Source organism: Narcine bancroftii, chromosome 6 (assembly GCF_036971445.1).
Source record: "Narcine bancroftii isolate sNarBan1 chromosome 6, sNarBan1.hap1, whole genome shotgun sequence".
Lineage (NCBI taxonomy): Eukaryota > Metazoa > Chordata > Chondrichthyes > Torpediniformes > Narcinidae > Narcine > Narcine bancroftii.
In genome coordinates, this window is record NC_091474.1 from 72864082 (window position 1) to 72886177 (window position 22096).

Sequence of the window (22096 nt, forward strand, 5' to 3'; positions counted from 1 at the left end):
CAAAGTTTTAGAGCGAATCCCTGGTTCACACATGAGAATGGAGAGGGAAGACAGAGATACAAGGGGAAGAGGTCAGTCGTTGATAGGTGGACCAGGGAGAGGTGACAGTTGACTGACAGAAAGGGATGGAGGTGGGAGACAGTGATAGGTTGAAGCAGGCAAGTTGGGTAAAAAAGGGGTGGGAGACAGATGAAGCCGGGAGGGGTGAGGGAAAGGTGAAGGTGGAGAAAGTTACTGAAGGAAGGAAATTTTTTTCACTATTGGAAGGGAAGAAAAATGTTTGCTTTTAAGGGAAATGGTGAGAAGTAAGACAACGTTGTTGCCCAGAGATTTCTGGGTGGTTAGCTCCCCTACAGGAGCTTGAGAGACCTGGGTATCTTATTTAAAAAAACTGATCAAAAACTGTAAGAGAATCATAAATAGTGTCCTCTAACCAAAAAATGAACACAGCTCTGATTCACCAAGGGATGGAAAGAGTGAGAGGTTGGATCCTACAGAGAGGATGATATCATTGCTGCTATTTCTAGCAACTTCATTGCAGCATCTGTTTTATTAATTGAGAATTCAAGGTGAAGGGCAAAGCAAAGGCCCATCGTGCAGCATATCCGTCAGGTTAAGAGGAATGCGAGTAGATCAATTGGGATGAGTGAATGAATGAGGAAAAGATTGTGTATTGTAAAGTTGTTATCATTCTAACAATCCTTTTCAGAGGATCTGGACCAGCTGGAAAAATAGGTCAGAAAATGGCAGATGGAATTTAAAGTGTGAGGAGTTTGGAAGGACAAACCAAGAAAGGACAGACAAATAGTAGGGCACTAAGGAGTGCGGTAGAACAGAGGGATGTGGGAATACAAATATAGAATTGCCTGAAAGTGGCGTCACAAATGGATAGGGTTGTCAAGAGAGCTTTTGGTATCTTGGCCTCCGTAAATTAAGGTATTGAGTACAGTAGTTGGCATGTTGTGGTACAGTTGCATAAGACATTGGTGAGGTCAAATTTCTACCATTCCCCTCAGTGCCCTGTTGTTCACCATGTGAAGCTAACCAAACCCCCCCTATCCTTTGACTCCAATCCTTTTGCAATATAGGCCAAAGAGGCATTTACCTTCTTAACCATTTGTTGCATCTGTGTGGTTACGTTGTGATTCATGCACCAGAATACTTGGATTCCTCTGAACTTCACTCATTTGCACTGCTTCCATTTAGATAACCATCCATCCTTTCATTTCTCTTTTGACTCCACATTTCCGACACGAAACTCCATTTCACTCAATCTGTGTCCCATTGCAGAGTTACAAAGTCCTCATTACAACCTGCCCTTCCAACTATTTTCATTTCAAGTCAAGTTTATTGCCATCAGATTGTGCAAGTACAACCTGATGTAACAATGTTCTCCAGTTCTTGGTGCACAACACACAGAATCAAACATAATGCACATATCGACAAACAATACATATGCAATATAAGTACTTATTGGCTTATTGGTGGGGGGGGGGGGGGTGGGCATTCATTGACCTCCAATCATTTCTCTGCAGCAACCGTACTACACTGTGATGCAGCTGGCCAGGATACTCTTGACAGAGCTCCTTTTGAAAGTTAATAGTATGGTGGACAGTAGTCTTGCCCGAGTGAAGAGTAGTTGCACCTTCCTGACAAGTGAGGAGATGTTGAGTGTCTACCATAGCCACGAGTAAAGTGAACTCCAGGGAACTTGGTGTTCTCCACTCTCTCCACTGCAGTCGTTGATGTGTGGTCATTCCTGGTTCTCCTGAAGTCCACGATCATCTCCTTCATCTTGTCCACGTTTAGACTCGGGTTGTTCCTCTCGCACCGCGTCACAAGATTTTCCACCTCTTCTCTTGAGCATAACACAACTGTAGTTGGCCAAAGATGAGTTATCTACAAACTTGATGATGCTATTGGAGCTGGATCTGATGATGCAGTCATGGGTCAGCAACATGAACAGGAGTGGGCTGAGCACACAGCCCTGAGGTGCCCCAATTTCACTGAAATTGATTGAAAGAGGTGATTCATTCTGAACAAAAATGAGGCCTGGACAGTGGATAGCAAGTGACTTGATGAAGATTTGGTTCCCTGGAACAAATCAGTTTCTGGCTATTTGTTCTTCAACCCACACTTGAATTCTTTGTGCAGACCACACATTTGTTTCACAATCCATGCACTGTTCAATCTGATGAAAAGTTCCATCTGATCATTCCTTGGGAAGTGCACTTGTGAATGTGGTTATGTTAAAGAAGAAACTTATCATCCTGTCAGGCACTGAGCTTGGTCCAACCTTCCCCTGGATGAAAGAAATGATAAGCAACTCTGATGAGTATGTGTCTGTGATGTGGAAAATTATCCCACTACTTGCAACTGGACAAGGTACGAAAATATAGTCATCACTTTGAGTGGGAGCAGAGTGTGGATCTGCTGCACATTGCCCGCTACAGAAGAATGGAATGTCAGAGTGAAAGGGATGTAGTGAGCAGTATGTAGAATTCTGGGACACAGTCCAGGAGAAGATCGAGAGTAACAAGATCAATTTAGTTCTATTTTGATCCAGTTTTCATGACCTCATCCCTTCCATTATTTATATCATAATCAGATTGGATAGGATTGCATCATTTAATGTGTTCACTTCGGTTTTACTGCCTGGAGTTGAGGGAGGAATTCCAGTTCCCATGGCAAATTTTGTGTTCATTTTGGGGAAGAGCAGCGGGCAGAAATCATGGGTGGTGGGACTCACAGACACACTTAGACCACCCGCCCCATGTTCCTGAGCACACTGTTGTCTTCCTCAATGCAGGACTTCGCACAGAGACCACATGCATTTACATCCTTCCAATGGCTATCAGACTCTTTCAGGTACTTGTCCAACAGTACCAAAGGATTGTCTGCACCAGCCATTCTCAACAGGGCCCCTATATCATTCACCCCACCACCCCCACCGGGGACCACAGCACATACAAGTAAAAGCCTTGTTTTCTTTTCACCTGACGTACACACATTCTTTAGTAGTCGTTAGGAAAGAAGTACAGATAAACCAAAACTGCTTCACAGGGAAGGGGGCCCATAAACTTTGAGCAGAGTCCTGGGGATGGGGGGGGGGGGCATAGTTAAAAAAAGTTTGAGAATGGCTGCTTTACACTAGTTTTATTTTGCACTAAGATTATTTACCATTTATCTTTTGTACTATCGTAGCCATTTAATTTAATCTCGTGCACATGATTATAATTTGTTGCTTTTAACAAAGTGCATGTTAAGCTGCAGCAAGTAGGAATTTCAATGCAAATGTACATTGTACAATGCGTATGATAATAAAACACCTAACAACAACCTTGAAAGGTCAAATGCATTTGAAACCAATGGAGGTACTTTTGAATGTAGTCCTGAATGGTTGTGCAGCTAGATGCCACAATGTGAAATGACCAGGATCAGTAGTACTGATTGGAGGGCATAGTAGAACTCTAATCTGTGTCAGATGGAGCCATGGGCAGCTGTTGAGCTAAAATCCGCTGGGCGGCACAGTTGGCATAGCAGTTAGTGCAATGCCTTTATAGCTCCAGTGATCAGGACTGGTTTTCGAATCCCGTGCTTAGTGGAAGGTGTTTGTACGGTCTCCCCGTGATTGCATCAGTTTTCCCCGGGAGCTCCGGTTTCCTCCCAACATTCAAAATGTACCCAAGAGTAGGTTAATTGGGTGTAAATGGACAGCACGGACTCGTGGGCCAAAAGGGCCTGTTAAATTTAACGTCTATTAACCATCTAGAAGGTAGTGGCTGTAATGGTCCCTCGTTCATCAATTTGGCACTGGTGACCGCCTAGGTTCTATCTCAGTCGGCTGCAGTGGGAAGTAATGCTACAAATTTTTATTCAAACGTGAGAGCAAAACAAAGTCACTGGCGGCTGACCTCTCTGTGATCCTCATCATAGGGCTTCTATTATGTGTAAAAGTTTTAAATGCAGCAGGGAATGCTGAAGTATCATCCATTGCAAACCTTTGAATGGACCTCCTGTTACTGTAAGGCACCTTGCACTGTTTAAATGTACTTTTCCCTTTACCACTCTACCCTGCACCTTGGTGTTTTATTGTTGGGGTATGTTTTATATTCTTTCATGACTGACATTGAGTGAAAAAAACTTGCAGTGCTCTTGTTTGTAAATTATCCTTTTCTAGACAAGATATGTCCAATGACAATGTGTAGGGTGACAAGATACCACAGTGGTAGTAATGGTCCATTGAGAGAACAATGGAACAATGCATATTAATGAGAATGTATAGATATAACCGACATTCTGAATGTAAAAAGTCTTGATTAGTTTTCTTCTCTGTAAATAATCTATCATGAATAAAGTATATTTTTGAAAAAAAATTCTTTCACTCCTTGCTGCAAAAATGAAGGATCTCTGGGGATCTCCCTGTTGTGTAGGGCAAGAAAGAGGAGAGGGGTCTTGTTGGGGGGGGGGAGGAAGTGGGTCAGGTGTCAGATACAGTTTCAGGGTGGGGTGGTTACCTAACTGTGGGATGGGTGGTACCCTGCAGTGTGGGATGGGTGGTACAGGTGGGATGGGTGGCACTCTGTGGAGTGGGATGGGTGGCACCCTGCAGTGTGGGATGGGCGGCATCCTAGGAATGGTGAAACATTTAGATTTTGCAGTGATGCTCAATGGGCTGTTTCTCCAATGCCATCTGTGTCAAGCAAACTGACTCACCCACTTCCTGCAGTGGTTTGGAGAATGAAAGCAAAATTTCCATTCCATTACTCTGTAGGAATTCTTTAAATATAGAACCTACACTGAGAGCCAATGTTGGATATATTCTTCAGATCACTTTGTTACAAAGATAGATATGAATTCTTTTACCAACCAGAGCCGCACAAAGGTTCTTCTGGCCACTTGGAATCAAAACTGAAGAATTGGCCACTAATTTGTACAAAAATGTGGGACCACTAGAATGGAGATGGGAGGAGGATTCATCCTGAAATCCTCATGCACTGCTCACCTGCTTGGTTGGACAATGGCCAACAGCAACTTGTGCTCCCTCTCTGTTCCTGTCTCTCTCTTCCTGATTCCCCCAAGTCACTCTTCTCTCCGAGGTCAAAGGTTACCCATTTTCTTTCCACACAACCCCCTCCCCCGCCTGATTCCATCTACCCATCACACCTCCTCACCCCTCCCTTCATTACTGCTCATCCCCCTCTGCCTCCTCAGATGTGTCCTAGCAGGTGGAATTTCTACAGCAGTTCACTTGTAAATGTAGACATACAGCACAGTAACAGGCCATTTTAGCCCACATGCCCAGGCCACTCAAACACATCCAATTAACCTACAATTCCAGTACGCTTCTGAACATGGGAGGAAACAGGAGCCCATGTAAAAAAAAACCCACAGACACGGGGAGAATGTGCAAACACCCTACAGACGGCTCCAGATTCGAACCCAGGTCACTGGTACTGCTGCAGCATTGCACTAACTGCTGCACTAACCGTTTTTGTCTCCTGTAATTTTGATTGTAATGTCTCTATCTGTGACATAATCAATCATCTCCCCAACTCCATAGCGCCGGAAGTATTACAGCCAGGTTTTAATATCCAGTTGTAGACAGGATCCTGAAACTTCATTGCACAATCTGTGCACCTTCTGCTGATTTTTATCCACAACCATGGCTCTTCCTCCTTTAGAAGAGGTGTCAACACCCTAACATGCTTGGGTAAAATTCTGGAGTCGTGAGATGCTCACTCGCTTAAACATCTTTTAAACTGTTGGACAAGGAGAAATGTTGACTAAGAATCCTGATCTGTTTTAACTTAAACCCAGGGATCCTCGACCCTGCTCAATCATTTGCATCATTTTATCTGCTCAGTGGTGAAGTGAGAGTCTGCATTGTGGGCGATCTACTCCTACAGTTGTGACTGAACACCTGTCTTTTCTCCATACTCCAGTGTATTCACTGTGACTGTAGTTCATCTGCTCACAGTAAAAGTTGATAAAACCTGGTTGGGATTCTGGTGTTAAAACAGATGAGATAAGACCGGTTGAAAAACCAGCCCCTGTCACTTTTGACTGAGATGATCAACTGAACAACAAGTGTGACAGATTCGTGCTCACCTACACTTGGACCATCATATCTCCAGAACAATTTACAATAATAACAATTTGAAGAGTTGACAGGTCCTTTTTCAACTCTACAAATCTCTGGTGTGACTGCACTTAAGAGTATTGTGCTCAGTTTGTGTCACCTTATTATAGGAAGGATGTGGAAGCTGTGGAGAGGTTGCCTGGATTGGAAAACAAGTGATATGAGGGAAGGTTAGGAGAGCTCGGACTTTTTTCTTTAGAGCAAAGAAGGATGATAGAGGTCTACAAGATTCTGAGAGGCATAGATAAGGTGGACAGCCAGAACCTTATTCCCAGGGCAGGAGGAGCAAACACCAGAGGATGTCTGTACAAAGTGAAGAGAGGGGATTTTAGGGGAGCTTTTTTTTCCCCCACCGAGAGTTGTGGGTGCCTGGAATGCATTGCCAGGGGTGGTGGTGGAGGCTGAAACATTTGGAGCATTTAAGAGACATAGATGTACATAGATGAAAGAAAAATAGAAGTCTATGAGGTCGTAAAGTTTTAGTTTTTTTCAATAGGAACTGTCGCTTTTGCACGGATCAGGGCCGCCGCCGCCTACCCTCTGCCCGGACCGGGGCCGCCGCCTCCTTCTTTCTGCCCGGACCGGGGCCTCCGCCTGCTTCACTCTACCGAGGCCGGGGCCGCCGCCTCCCCCTCGCTTTTGCCCGGATCAGGGCCGTCGCCGCCTACCTTCTGCACAGACTGGGGCCGGGGCCGCCGCCGCCTACCCTCTGCCCGGACTGGGGCCGCCGCCTCCTTCTTTCTGCCTGGACCGGGGCCTCCGCCTCCTTTGCTCTGCCGAGGCCGGGGCCACCGCCTCCCCCTCGCTTCTGCCCAGACCAGGGCCTCCGCCTGCCTCCCTCTACCGAGGCCGGGGCGACCGCTTCCCCCTTGCTTTTGCCCGGATCGGGGCCGCTGCCGCCTACCCTCTGCCCGGACCGGGGCCGGGTATGGTCCGACCTAGGAGGGGAGGCAGGCCCCTCCAGCCCGGGTAAGAAACCTGCATAGGAGAAGGCCACTCCAATATAAAACCTACGACCCAAGGACCTCGCTGTCACATCCCTGCTTGCTTGGCCACGGCACACGAACCATGGGTGTAAAGGGTGGGGCCAGTACTGCGCACACTGCACTCCACCTAAAAGCTCCTTTGTGCAGGCCCGAGGACATGTCCACGTTCTCCCCCTCTACCCCCTCAAAAGATGCTCACAAACTCAAGCCAGCATGCTGGAACATCAGAACCATGCTAGACAAGGCCGACAGCCACCGACCTGAATGTCGGTCTGCTCTCATCGCACATGAACTTCTCAGACTTGACATCGACATAGCCGCTGACCGCAGAGCCCACCTCACTGACAAAAGACAAAGGAGGAAAAACCCAACACCCCACCCCAACCCACCAATTTTCCCTTGCAACCGTGTCTGCCTGTCCCACATCGGACTTGTCAGCCACAAACGAGCCCGCAGCTGATGTGGACATTACCCCTCCATAAATCTTCGTCCGCGAAACCAAGCCAAAGAAAAAAAAAGATATACAGTAAATTAGCACAGCATCAAGGGCCAAGGGTCTTTACTGACTGTAATATTCTATGGGTACAACGTGAGATCAGGAGGTACAGACAGATGGAATAGTGCACAATGAAACTCACAACATCTGCGTTGTGATCTGTCCTGCATTTTGGGCAAACTGCCGTGTCTCTATTGGACCCAATATATCTATGACAGAAGCATTTAAGAGAGTTGCTCTATTTATCACCTATCAGAGGAAAGGTCTCTTATGTATGCCTTTCCAGTATAAACTACTGGAGAGCCACTTTTAGGTGAGATATTAAACTCAAGGCTGATGTGTCTCTCCACTCAATCCATAAACCCATGGAATGGGAGTTCGCCCCTAGTGTGTCATCCTTCAACCATCACTCGAGTGGACAAATTCTTGTCCCACAGAACTCACTAATTTTCCCCATGGATCTTCAGGTCATCTTGCCAACCAGCATTCTTTAACCATCAGCCTGAGGACATAATTACTGCTTCTTAAATGCACTCATTCACATTTCAATGGGAAACATTGAGGGAAAGGGGATGAGCCACTCTCCCATTCTCTGTACCAGTACTTAGATTAAAAAGGAAAATAGAGAAGCAGTGTGACACTTCACGGGGCAAACACATCTGGGGTTTCACATTGTTCCATCATTATAGCACAACTCCATCTTGAGTCAATACATTAAACTCCAGAGAACATTCTTGCTCTTCTAAAAAGTTTCAGCTTTACGGATCCTGTAGTAGTTACAGAACAAACACTGTCTAATCGCCTGCCAGACAGATCTCACATCAGAACTCAATTTCAAGAAATTATTTTCTTCTGCCTGGAGGTTAGTTGCTTTGGATTAATGTCTGAGGGGGTTCAGCTTTATGAACCTGGAGTTATTGCAGTTCTTCATATCTGAACTTGGAACACATGAAGAAGATGAATATCACTACCCATCAAACTCGTGTTCTCAACAATTTCATGGGAATAATGAACCATAGAACATTACAGCACAGAAACAGGCCCTTCAGCCTTCTCATCTGTGATGAACTCTCTGTTGCCATGCAGTAAGTGTGAGATGATCAGATGGTTAAGGATATACTGCATAATGTGGACAGGGAAACCGTGGAGACTTAAAAAGAGGCCCAAAGTTGAGTGACCCTTGGAGGAAAAAAAAATGCTTTAACCCTATCTTAAACAGGCAATATTTCATTTTCAATCAGTGCCCCCCCACCCCCTCCAAGTTTGAAACTCTCCCATCAAGAGGAAACAACTGCTCCACCCCCACCCTGTCACGACCCCACAGGATAATACTTGTTTCAATCAAAGTCTCCTCTCCCACCTCTGACACAAGGCTCTTGCGGAACAATGATAGATATACGGCAATTTGCCCAAAATGCAGGACAGATCACAACGCAGATGGTGTGAGTTTCATTGTGCACTATTCCATCTGTCTGTACCTCCTGATCTCACGTTGTACCCTGGCACTGAGCCACAAGGAAGTTCCTGCTGTCTGAACTAATTCAGTCATTTAAAACACCAGGAATTCTTCGACACTTGTGAAACAACAGTTTAATGTAAAGAGAGTTTACACATGTTTCTGTTAAAATCCAAATTTATGCAGTGTTGTTTGAGTTTTTCATCCCCAGAACAAGTCCTGCCTTTAGTTAGCCAGAACCATGGGTTCTTCACGAAATAAAAGTTTAGTCCAAACTAAAAATCTGTTTTTCAGTCTATTCTGAGATCGTGTAAGTGGCACTAACACAAAAATAATCACACAAATGGCTGAACGGTGCACCAACAACAACCTCACACTCAATGTCACCAAACCCAAGGAGCTGATTGTTGACTTCAGGAAAGGACAGCCAGAGGTTTTTGATCCAGTCATCAATGGGGGAATCAGAGGTGGAGAGGGTGAGCAAATTTAAGTTCTTGGGAGTCACTATCTAGGAGGATTTTTCTTGGACCCAATATACCAATGGCATCATGAAGAAAGTACATCAGTACCTCTTCTTCCTCAGGAGTTTGCAGAGGTTTGGAATGACACCAGAAACCCTGGAAAATTTCTACAGAAGTGTGGTGGAAAGTGCTGACTGGCTGCATCACGGCCTAGTATGGGGACACCAATACCCCGGACCATAAAGCCCTGCAAAAAGGTAGCGGACACAGCCCAGGACATCACAGGCAAAATCTTCCCCACCATCAAGAACATCTACAGGGAACGGTGCCGTCAGAAAGCAGCAGCAATCATCAAGGATGCACACCACCCAGCACACGCTCTGTTCTCACTGCTGCCATCAGGAAAGATATCAGCGCCACAAGACTCGCCCCACCAGGTTCAGGGACAGCTGCTCCCCCCTCCACCGTCAGACTCCTCCACAACAAACTCAATCAGGGACTCATTTAAGGATTCTTACTTGTCCACTTTATTGATATTTTCTCTCTGTATTGGACAGTTCATTCACATTTCTTTATTTGTTTACATGTTGAGTATATTTTTTTTGCACTACCAATAAGTGCTCATTCTACTTTGCCCAGAGGAAAAAGAATCTCAGGGTTGTATGTGATGTTATGTATGTATTTTTTTTTTAAACTTTATTCGTTCCAAAAACAAATAATATGACATATGCAGCAATTAAACATGATTTATGTATGTATCTGGCAATAAATCTGAAATCAAATAGTATTAAATTGCAATTGAAAGTCAAGAAAATTATTGTAATCTGGTGCTGAGATAATTTTTGTTTCTGCACAATCTGACGAAGCCTTACCACAAAGTGATAGGAAGCTTTAATAAAGACCAAAACAAACCCCAAAACACTACCATACAGTAGAAATTTGATTAATTGTACTGGATTATCTTTTTTTCTTATCTGCATAGATACCATAGTCTTATGGAGAGTGAGAGACCAGAAAAGAATTCCCATCCAGTACCTTACCGTCACTGTTTTCTTCTAAGTAATTGTTAAAATGTCTTCATTTCTCAAGCTTTAGTTTTCCGGAAAGCTTTTCCACTTTTCATCCAGTTCGGAGCAGCTGTGTTTAAAGCGAGTGATTTCGGTTACTCTGCCTGTGACATCTCTCCAGGCTGAAAACAATTTGAAAGGAAAGTACTTGCCAAACTCCTTGAAAATGTTGGATGGTCCAGCAGAAAGGAGTGAAAAAATAGCCGGGCTGGGGGGGAAAGAAGTAGAGTCAGGAAAGAGAACTTCAATAGAACCATAGAGTCGATCAGATGGAGACGTTGGTGTGCATTGCTGTACAGTCAGTGTCGGGTATCACACAGATGAAACAGGCTGCTCAGCTATTTTTATATTTGGATAGCTATTTTGACAACTTTCCTACTCCACAAGAATGAAGCCCTCAGATGCAAATGAAAGGTGAAGTCCTTCCAAAGCATGACAAATCCCTGAACATGTTTATTTCATAATAATTTGTTTTTGTGTACTTTAAAATAACTCAAAGCTTTCTAAGCAAGCAGCACATGATCCATGTCCCATAAATAGAACAGTTTCATCATCGGGTCAAAACAAGTAGCCCATACCTTCAGCAGTTAGTCATAGGCTGGGACAAGATCTGAATGTCCCAGTACAGCGCACTGTCTCATTGTCTCACCGTGTCAACACAAGGCTGTTGTGCTTTTGTAAATGTTTCATCATGACCTTCGGTTACTCCATTAATTTCACCTGCCCCAGATATGTAAAGCTGGGCTTATGTTTGCTTCAAACAGATGATGTAAATGGACATTTTTAGATATGAAATGATATTTCTATGCTAACCCCTCAGTTCCTCCAATTCTATCTTCAAGACAATTCACCCACCTGATGCATTAGTGCCTGGGCAATCTAAAACCAAAAATAAATAATGACGCATGTTTCTTTTAGGAGTTTCAGACACTCCTGTCTCAATAAAGAACGTCAGAAGGCGTGATCAGGATATGTCATGTCAGAGAACAGCACGCTTTCCAGTTCTCTGCTTAGCCAAGTAATCCCTCTCAGACTCTTATGCAGGCAAGCAATACTATAATAGGCGATGGATTCAGTGGGTAGGTTCCCAGGAGCCTTCAGCATAGTGATCTCACAGTGCAGACTGATGGACATTAACACGTGCTGTGAGATAGGGATTGGGGGTGGGGAATGTGGTGGTGGGGAAGCAATCAGACATCAGCCACTGATCCAGGAAGGAAGGCAGACATTAACTGCTCCACTGCCACACTGCTGTAAAGGTGTTCGAATCACGGACGGCCAGACATTAATCGCTATTCAGGGCCTTATGAAGTCAATAACAAATGTGAATTTACATAGCAGCATCTTTAGAAATATATCCCAAGGTCCTTTGTCAAGGCATGAGGAAAACATTCACTGCAGGAGAGTGCGAGAGACTGCTTTAAGCAGGGTGTGGGAGGTACCAAGGAAAGAGTTATCAACTAAGTGGGTTTCACTCAGTATACTTCAGTGTAGCATAGGTGGGACATCAGGAACTGAGTTACAGGGAAAGATTCAGGAAACAGGTTAGGACTTCATGGAGTGTAAAAGAATGAAAGGAAATCTGACTGAAGTGTACAAAATTATGAGAGGTATCGGCAGAATAAATGCAACTGGGCTTTTTCAACTGAAGGTAGATCCAAACCAGAGGACATGGGTTAAGGGTGAAAGGGAAAATATTTATGGGAAACATTAGGCAAAACTTCTTCACACAGGGTGGTGGGTGTGTGGAACGAGCTGCCAGCAGAAGTAGTGAATGCAGGCTCAATTTTAACATTTAAGAAAAATTTGGACAGGTACCTGGATGGGAGGGGTTCAGAGGGATATGAAATGGGTGCGGGTTGATGGGGCGAGGCAGAATAATAGTTTGGCACAGGCTAGAAGGGTCAAAGGACCTGTTTTCTGTGCTGTAATGTTCTATGGCACTATGGTTTGAAGGCATACTGCCTTTAAAGGAACAAATTAGGCCATTAATGGGAGGTTTGGAGGCAGAGAAAGAAGAGCAGGTTATATTAGTACCAAACCTATATAAATTATATCTTGCGGATGCATCTCCCACCTCTCCGTCAGGGCTTCCCAGCTTCTATTCTCTCCCCATGGGTTTCTGTAGTGGGTAAACAGTTTGGGGTGAACTTATATTGTGATGAGTAAAAGAAAATGTGAGGGTAGAGAGCAAGATAAAGTGTTAAAGTTTATCTCAGGCTCTATCCCTTAAAAGACAAGGTGGGTAACTGCAATTATTCATGATACAACAGAATGGATGACAGCTGACAGGCAGAGGGGAGGAATGGCCTTCTCCTGTTTCCATGGAACAGTAAAGAGGGAGGATTCGCTCCCTCCAGTGGATGAAATTGCTTTTGTTTGTGAAAGGCAAGACAAATATCTGCTTTAGTACATTTTTTGTGCATTATTCCTGACAAATTCAAGGTTGTTTCTAACCTCTCGGAAATTATCTGCAGTTTATACAAGCTTTTTGTAGTATGAACCTGCAATAAGACCACAAGTCATAGAAGTGGAAAAAGGCCATTCAGCCGATCAGGTCTGCCCCACCATTTAATCATGAGCTTACCCATTTTCCCACTCAGCCCCACTGCCCAACCTCTCCCCATAATCTTTCATGTCCTGGCTAATCAAGAACTTATCAGTCTCTGACTTAAATACACCCAATGACCTGGCCTCCACAACCATCTGTGGCAACAAATTTCACTATCATCTGGCTGAAAACATTCCTCCGCATCTCTGTTCTAAGCGAACACCCTTCGATCTTGAAGTTCTTGTCCTAGTCTGATCCATCATGGGAAACAACCTTTCTACATCTACTCTGTCCATGCCTTTCAGCATTAGAAATGTTTCAATGAGATCGATCCCCCCCTCCCCCCCCCAACTCCCAAACTCCCATTCTCCTAAATTCCAACAAATACAGACCAAGAGCTGTCAAATGCTCCTCATATGATAACCTTTTCATTTCTGGAATCATCCTTGTGAACCTCCTACGAACTTTCTCTAATGTCAGCACATCCCACCTTAAATGAGGAGCCCAAAACTGCTCTCAATTCCCCACATGAGGTTTCACCTCTGTCTTATAAAGCCACAACATCACATCCCTGCTTTTATATTCTATACCTCTTGAAATGAATGCCAGCGTTGCATTTGCCTTCTTTACCACTGCCTGCAAAGGTCAGATATAACACAATCACATTTCCATGACCTGAAAAATTTCACAGACCCTTCTACTGTTAAAGACCTTTCGCACCTTGCAGCTCCCTCAAGTTTCCTGTACCACCTCATGGTTTACCAACTCTTCCTCCTCTTGCTAAGGTTGGTGAGCATTAGATGAAAGTCAGCTCCTCACTCAGTATTCATCCTCGACAGATAACTCCTGCTCCTCCCCTCACTTTAAGGAGCTTAGTAAACACCCATCCTGGTTGCAAGAACCTTTATTGCACTTGGCACTGTGAATTCAATAGTCCTGGTGGTCTGATGCTCAGTACTTACAATCTAAGCATCATGAGGAAGAACAGATGTTAAAGTGGACCTGAGGTGGTTTGAAAACAGCTGCAAAAACAAATCTTAATCATTTTGCAAAGCATGAGAACTCTATTACAGCAAGAAGCATTGCCATGAGCAGCTAGTCTCACCCCAAGAGAGTCTGCCTCATGGCTTACCAGTCCAATATTTTATACCTTAGACCCCCAGGTTTCTAAAACATTCAAATAGACAACTCCACATGTTTCTGAGAATTCTCTTGGGATTTGCTGATCAGGGTCGTGCCCCTCACCAATGCTTTTGCTACCTTACCAGCTGATAACAAGAACAAATGGAATGCAGCTAGCTTCTATGTTCCAGTCAGCATTTTAAAACTTACATTCTCAATGAGAGGAGGTTCAACTTTGCTCTTTTTCCAGCCACTTCCTAGTGTGTTCAGTTGTCAGACTATAAGTGTTCAAAAAGCAATGCATCTGAAATAAATTCTTTAATTTTTTTTCTTTTAAATTTAGACATACAGCACGGTAACAGTCCCTTTTGGCCCAAGAGCCCGTGCCGCCCAATTACACCCAATTGACCTACAATCCCCGGTACGAGTTTGAAGGATGGGAGGAACCCAGAGCACCTGGAGGAAATCCACACAGATACTGAGAATATGAACAAACTCCCTATAGACAGCGCCGGATTCGAACCTGACTTGCTGGTGCTGTAACAGTACTGCGCAAACCACGCCAATAACTCACACCTCCATTTCAAAACAGGGATAAATGAAGATCAGTGTTTATAACTTAATGGTATGATCGAACTGACAGGAGCTCAAAGTACAGAATCAGAATCAAAATCTACTGTCATGGACATGGGACAAAATTCGTTGTTTTGCAGTAGCATCAGAGAGCAAACATTTCTATAAACCACCTTACAAAATAAATAAAATATGTGCAAGAAAAAGACTAAGTAAGGCAGTGTCTGAGGTTCATTGTTCATTTAGGAATCTGATGGCAGAGGGGGAAGAAGCTGTCCCCTACAATACAAAAATCTATCTGTAATTACTTAATGAGGCAGCCTCTACTGCTTCCTCGGACAGAATTCCACAAATGCAGTACTTTCTGTGAAAAAGCAGTTCACAAGATAAAGGAACAGAAGTAGGCCATTAAGCCCATCAGATTTGTTCCCTGACTATGCACTAAGCTAAACTAAACTCACACCTAGTTCCAATTACCAGCCTTTGCTCCATATCCCTTGATCCCCTTATTAATGAAATACTTCTCCATTTCCTGTTTAAATTCTCCCAGTGATCTGGCCTCCACTGCTTTGTGCACCAGTGAGTACCACAGATCCACGACCCTCTGACTAGAGACCTTCTTCCTCCTCTCTGATTTGATTGGATAACTTCTAATTTTAAGACTATGACCCCTTGTCATCGACTCGCCCATCAAGGGAAACATCCGCATTCACTCTGTCGAAACCTTTCAATATTCAAAATGTCTCTATGAGATCCCCCTCACTCTCCTATACGCCAACGAATATAACCCAAGAGCTGTCAAATGTTCCCCATATGCAGCCTCTGCATTCCAGGAATCATCCTGGTAAATCTCCTCTGCACTCTCTCCAACAACATCACATCTATTCTAAGATAGGGGTCCCAAAACTGTACACAGTTCTCCAAATGAGGTCACATCAGTGCCCCACAGAGCCTCATTAACACCTCTCTACTCTGAAGCACTATACCTCTCAAAATGAATGCTAGCATAGTATTCGCCTTCTTCAATACCATTCCCACCTGGGCATTAACTTTTAGATTATTCTGCACAAGAACACCCAGGTCTCTTCGCACCTCCGAGGATTGAATTTTCTCCCCATGCAGATAATACTCTTCCTGTTTATTTCCACTCTTCTCCATTCTAAATCCACTCCCCTGAATTTGAAGCTATGTCCCCTAATCTCAGGGACATAGAGAGCAGTTTGCTAACTGAAGCATTGCTTCAATATTCTAGTGCTCCTTGCTTCATACAGACACTGCAAGGTTGCAGCACCAACCCATGCTGACTCAGCAGAACCCACTGGATGACATCATTTTTTTACCTCAGCCTCTGGAAAGTTAAAACAAACCAACTGAAGGCAGTGGCCTGACCTGTGGGGAAGGATGCCTTGGCTTTGGTGCTGGGGTTCACTACCCCAGCTGACACTGTCCTGGGCTGTCAGGAGGCAGGTCATCGCCCTGGAAACATGCCCAGCTCTAGTCCCTGACAGTTGGCACAAGGGTATGAGGGTAATATCTGACATTGATACTTAAGAGCATTCAGGTGTGAGTGAGGGCCAATTATTCAGACTTCTCAGCCTCCAACTCTGACTCTCTTATCTGTTAGCCTGTGCTCCTCCCTGTCTACTCCTCCTTCCCCCTCCCCCCCATTAATATTCAGGTGACTACCTGATTTCGTTTACATCATCTTGACCAACTGCAGCAGTGTCACCTATGTTCTCTGATGAAGATCACTTGGTGAGACAGTGTCTCCAATATCAAGGTCTTTTCACAAGCTGAATGCCAGCACTTTCAACCTTGATGATATAACCATATAATAGTTTACAGCGCAGAAACAGGCCATAATCGGCCCTTCGAGTCCGCGCCGGGTTCACTTGAACAACTCCACTAGTTCCCCCTCCCACTCTCCATCCATAACCCTCCAACCCCCTCACATCCACGTACACATCCAATCTTCTTTTAAATGACAGAAAGAACCCTGCCGCAACTATCTCCTCTGAAAGATCATTCCATTCTGCCACCACTCTCTGAGTGAAGAAGCATCCTCTAACATTTCTCCTAAAGTTTGCCCCCTTACCCTCAACTTTTGCCCTCTTGTTCCAACCTCCCCTGCCCTCAGGGGAAAGAGTCTACTCACGTCTAGTCTATATATTCACTTCATAATTTTAAATACCTCTATCAAATCCCCTCTCAACCATCTACATTCCATTGAATAAAGTCCCAGTCTCTAATCCTTCTCTGTACTCCAGATGTTGTAAGCCAAGCAACATTTTTGTAAATCTTCTCTGCACCCTCTCCACCTTATTTATATCCTTCCTATAATTTGGAGAGCAGAACTGAACACAATACTCCAAACCTGGCCTCACCAACGCCTTAAACAGTTGCAGCAACAACTGCGCTGGGCGGGACATGTTGTCAGAAGGTTAATTTGTACGGCCAACTGTCCAGTGGTACTTGAAAACGACTACAAGGATGTTCTGCACAGGAGCCGTAAGAAAGCTGACATTGCCCCATCAACAAGGGAGGATCTAGCTCAAGATTGCTCAAAGTGGAGGGGGACCATCAGAAAAGGTGAGGACACTGCTGAGTGAAAGCTCAGAGAGGCAACAGAGGAAAGGCTCAGGAAGGGCCACCACAGAGTTTCTGCCCCTCCAGGCCTCACCTGCCAAGTCTGTGGCAAGCAGAGCCTGTCAAGGATCAGCCTGTACACCCACTCCAGGGTGCACAGATCAAGCCCCACTAACTGGCTAAAAGGAACCATCTGCATCCTACGGGATGGAGAGCCAGAAGACCTGATTTTGCCGAGACCTTAAGGAAGGGTTCAGACCCGAAATGTTGGGTTCCCTTTTATTTCCTTCGGATGCTGCGTAACCTGCTGAGTTTCTCTAGCACATGTGTACTGCGCTCTGCCCAGTATATGCCGACTTGTTGAACTACCTTTGGAAGAGGGCTTGTTTAGGGTCGAATTGGCAGAGAGGCAGGTGGCTTCATCCCATTCCACAGATTCATGCAGCGTTTCCCCTGAGCCACGATGCCAAAGAGCATGGAGACCGGGGGCAGTCGGCGTTACAACAGCAAAATGCTTACCTCGGGTAAGGTCATTGGGGAGTGCTCCAGCCCTCCTCCATTCCCAACCGGTGGCCCTCTCTTCCAGTCATGTCTGTGGGCAAGTTGCAGAACAATCCGATTGGAGCCAAGGACCACATTGCCCGCTGACCTTCCGGTTCCAACACCAGCGGCCTCCTTCCCCCGGACCCGCTGCACAATAGCATTGGCCACTCAGTCCCAAGCAGGGGACATGGAGAGAGCCACCGGCCGGAGCAAGCTGCCCGTGGGAGCTGGGGGTCGGAGAGGCGTTAACCTCGCCCTGCCCCATCCCGTGGGGTGTTGGAGCCTTTCCACGGGGGAACCCCGCACTGTGGGGATGGGGCGGGGAGAGCGGTGACACGATTGGTTCCGTGCCTCCAGGACCCCCGTGCGCCCGGACATTCCCCGTGCCTCTGAGTCGCTCCGGGCCGCAGCCGCAGGGTCCCCCCGGCTACACTCCCCGCACACAATGCGGCTCGCTGGGGGAGATGCAACCAGCAGCCTCCGCATCCGAACGCAATTGCAACACCAGGACCACACTGCCCGCGAGAACAGCCCCTCGGTCAAACCCAGCGAGGCTGACAGCGCCAAGCCGCCGCACTATCAGCCGGGACGGCGCTCACCTCTCGGCCGGGCGCCGTCGTCCCGGGCTTGGTACCGGAGGCTCCGTGACCGCACCGTTCCGGCGCTGCAGACACTGGCACCTGCGTCAGTGCCGGGATCCGGCAGCGGTGTGCGTCTGCGAGCCAGTGATCCCGACCAATCCCCGGGGAGCTGTCAGCCTGTCTCGGGATCACCCAGGATTGATCCCGACCAATCCCAGGAGAGATCCCGGCCAATCCACCTGTCCCAGAATAACGCAGCAGTGATCCCAGCCAATTAACCTGTCTGGGGACCTGTATTCAATCTGTCCCAGGATAACCCAGAACTGATCTCGGTCAATGCATGGGGACCTGACGCCAGCCTGGACTGGGATAACCCAGGTCACTTCTTCGGACTGCATTTGGCGACTGCTTCTGCCGCAGTCCTGAGTTATTCTGCTGGGTTCGCATTATCATTGGACCAGCCCCCAGTGCAGCCCCTGCCCATTACCACCGTGGGGGGAAATCAGCTCATTGACCCTAAGCCGCCCTCCCAGCCAATGTCGCCAGCACTAAGGGTCTGCTCCTGCGTGTGTCCGCCGTATATAATCGTCTAGTAGTTGACCCCATGTAAAAGTCGATCCCCCAATTTTTGGCCCCGACCGCCTGCCCCCACCAGAGCTCCCGATACCCCAGCTCAGTGGCCATCCCTTGACACTCCGTCCCATCCATCCGAGCTCCCAATACCTTGAACAACGCAGGTACTTACCTCGGTCAAAAGTCTTAATGTGTAAAAGTTGACCGTCCCGTGTGTTTCCCCGCCACCCCAAATTTGAGCCGAAACATTAGTTCAAAAAACTCGACTATTCCACGAGTATATATGGGGTGGGATGGGATGGGGGCGACAGATTCCAAATTTCCCTCTGTACAAACTCAGAGGCTTCTACAAAGAGGTGAATATGCAGGGAATGGAGAGATAGGTAGAAACAGCGGGGATTTCGTTTACCTTGGGCATTATGTTTGAAGGTTCTGTTTCTGCGCTTTAATGATATTCTCATGGTTAGGTATGCTATTAAATAGTTATATGCCCAAGGCAAAAATGTAAAGTTTTTAAGAGATTTTACAGTAACACCAATACATTACACCCTGAGCTTCTTGTTGCTTCTTTGTGCTGAATATTGCACTGGAAACGGTTGCATCACAGCACATCCTGTGCAGGGAATTGATGAGAATAATTTCTGAATTTTGTCCCTTTGCCAAGAGTTTATTTCTGCAGCTGTCAGTTTCACAATACAATGATGAGAAAGACTGTTGTTCACTGTGCCCTCAAATCCTAGACCAATTTAACCTGTCACCAAACAGGTACTCTCACAGTATTGTGGTGTAGCTACATTTATGGTTCAACTTTTAACCTCTGATACAAAAAGATGTATCTCACTCAGACACTAACAGTGAAGAGTGAAGGAACTTGAATTGATAAACAGTCTTTTACATCCAAAATATTTCACAACAAATGAAAAGTAAAGTAAATTTGCTTCATTAATGATGCAGATAGTCAGAGGGAAGTTAAATGTGATTACATTTTTAATGTTTTTGGGAAGCTGGGAGGAATGAGGTCACTTGTAAGGTGACAAATATATTTTATCAGTGTTGAGATTTCGTTCTGTCACTTCTATCTGCCTCGATTACCAATTGAACATTTAAAATTGAGATTTTTAACTTGATTTTCCTGAATTTGAATGAACTTCATTTTGATGTAAAATGTTGGTAGAACTGATCCAGAAAATGTCATTGTTTAAATTAAAGTAGAAGGCCTGTTTGCTAGTCTTCTGTGGCCTCTATCCTTTCTCTGACTCACAACCACCATGCAGTGAGGATTGTGGAATGCCATGTGAACTCTCCACGGGAACCTGGTGGGAAGCCACCATATTTTCAATCAAGGTCAAGACCACCTGTCCTGAGCACTCATCTTGCATTAGGTCTTTTTGAAAAGATCACACTGGCTCTGTTAATCATCTGAGCCAGCCGGACTGGGGTATAAAGTCCAAGACGTGGAGCTGCCGGGTTTCCTTTTGCCGAGGTCACAAACCAGAGCTGATGCTGGAGAATCAATACCAAGGTGTGTGCAGAGCTTTGTGGTGCACGCTGCCTCCTCATCATTCGAACAGTGCTTCCTTTTCCTTATTTAATGTTGGTACCGTGCCTGCACTAGGTCAAGGAGTGGTGGGTATTGTTGTTGTATTTTCCTCTACTGTACATCCCCTATCTAGTATAGCTTTTAGTTCTAGCTTGTGTATTAATGCCTGATGAGATTGTTTCCTGCACGTTGTGAAAGGAGCTTCTCGTCATGAAGCATTACTGGGACTGCAAGAGTGACGAGTTCCTCTTCAAAAGAGAAACCAGATGCAGTCATAATGATCTCAAAAGATATAGTTTCATCAGATATGCATTAGTTTTGGCCCAGCCCACGGAAAATCGGGGTTTGGCTCATGGCAAAAACTGCACTTTTCTCATGAAAGGAGACTGTATGGTCTGCAGTGGTCACATTCTCCCCAGGGCTGTGTGGGAAATGAGGGTGGAGGCACAATGACTCAGAGAAGGTCAGTTAATTAGCTCGAGGAAATGTCTTTAAGTTACAAAGTGCTGCATTCCTCACAGCGAGAAAGCAGGTTTTTTAAAAAAAACTTTATTTATTTGTTCAAAAAACAAATAATATGGCACATACAACAATTAACCATAAACATGAGCGTTATTTTTTATATATATGAAAAAAAAAGAGAAAAGAAAAGAACCTCCCCCCCTTCAGCCAACTCTCCTAAGGAGAGCAATAAAGAAAGAAAAAAAAATTAAAGAAAAATTAAATATACATATTAAGATCTAATCAATGTAAATTGAAATGTAAATATTCTGAATATAATGACCACTTATTAATAAAAAAATATAATTATCACGCGAAACATATGTAATTTTTTCCACTATTAAACAATATTTCGTCTCATTATGCCATCTATTAATATCAATCATATTTATATCTTTCCACATACTAGCAATACATTTTTTTTCGCTACGGATAAAGCTAAATATACAAAAGCAAGCTGAAACTTATCTAATCCCAAGCTTTTCAAAGGTTGCAAACTACCCAATAAAAATATTGTTGGATCCAAAACTATTTTAATCTTATATGCAGATATTCTAAAAATGATTGGATTTTCTTCCAAAAAGATTGTATATGTATATATGACCAAACGGCCTGAAAAAAAGTTCCAACCGCATCACCACATCTAAAACACAAGTTTTATTCATGAAAACCATACTTTTTAAAATTTTCAGGTGTTAAATCATTGCATAACGTGCATTTATCAATCTAGTTACACCATCATAACAAATATCTAACCAATCATCTTTGGAAAAAATAAAACCAGTATCCACTTCCCATTTACATTTAGATCTATCCCAACCCTTTTTATCCATACCATCCTGTAATATTTGATACATAGATGAAATATAACCCTTCTCTGATACCTTCATAAGAAAAGTCTCAAATTTAGTCATTTCA

General features: G+C 44.8%; 2 protein-coding genes across 12 annotated transcripts in view; one reads left to right on the top strand and one right to left on the bottom strand.

Moving 5' to 3' along the window:
- The window catches only part of c6h10orf71 (chromosome 6 C10orf71 homolog), a 53599-nt gene extending 34708 nt beyond the window's left edge, over window positions 1-18891 (bottom strand). For 3 of the 11 annotated variants that reach the window (XM_069885333.1, XM_069885326.1, XM_069885325.1), the window contains exons 1-3: window positions 18583-18733; window positions 17960-18032; window positions 10582-10816 (exon numbers count right to left, since the gene is read on the bottom strand). The gene's annotated coding sequence lies outside the window, so the exon portion shown is untranslated. Of the gene's footprint in view, window positions 1-10581; window positions 10817-17959; window positions 18033-18582 lie in introns of all 11 variants that reach the window. The other 8 variants (XM_069885334.1, XM_069885331.1, XM_069885335.1 and 5 more) reach the window with 6 other exon arrangements.
- Window positions 17675-22096, top strand: part of LOC138736212 (transmembrane protein 273-like) — a 36193-nt gene continuing 31771 nt past the window's right edge. Inside the window, exon 1 of the mRNA XM_069885338.1 lies at window positions 17675-17964. Coding sequence (XP_069741439.1) covers window positions 17904-17964 — 61 coding nt within the window. The 5' untranslated portion in view covers window positions 17675-17903. The remainder of the gene's footprint in view (window positions 17965-22096) is intronic.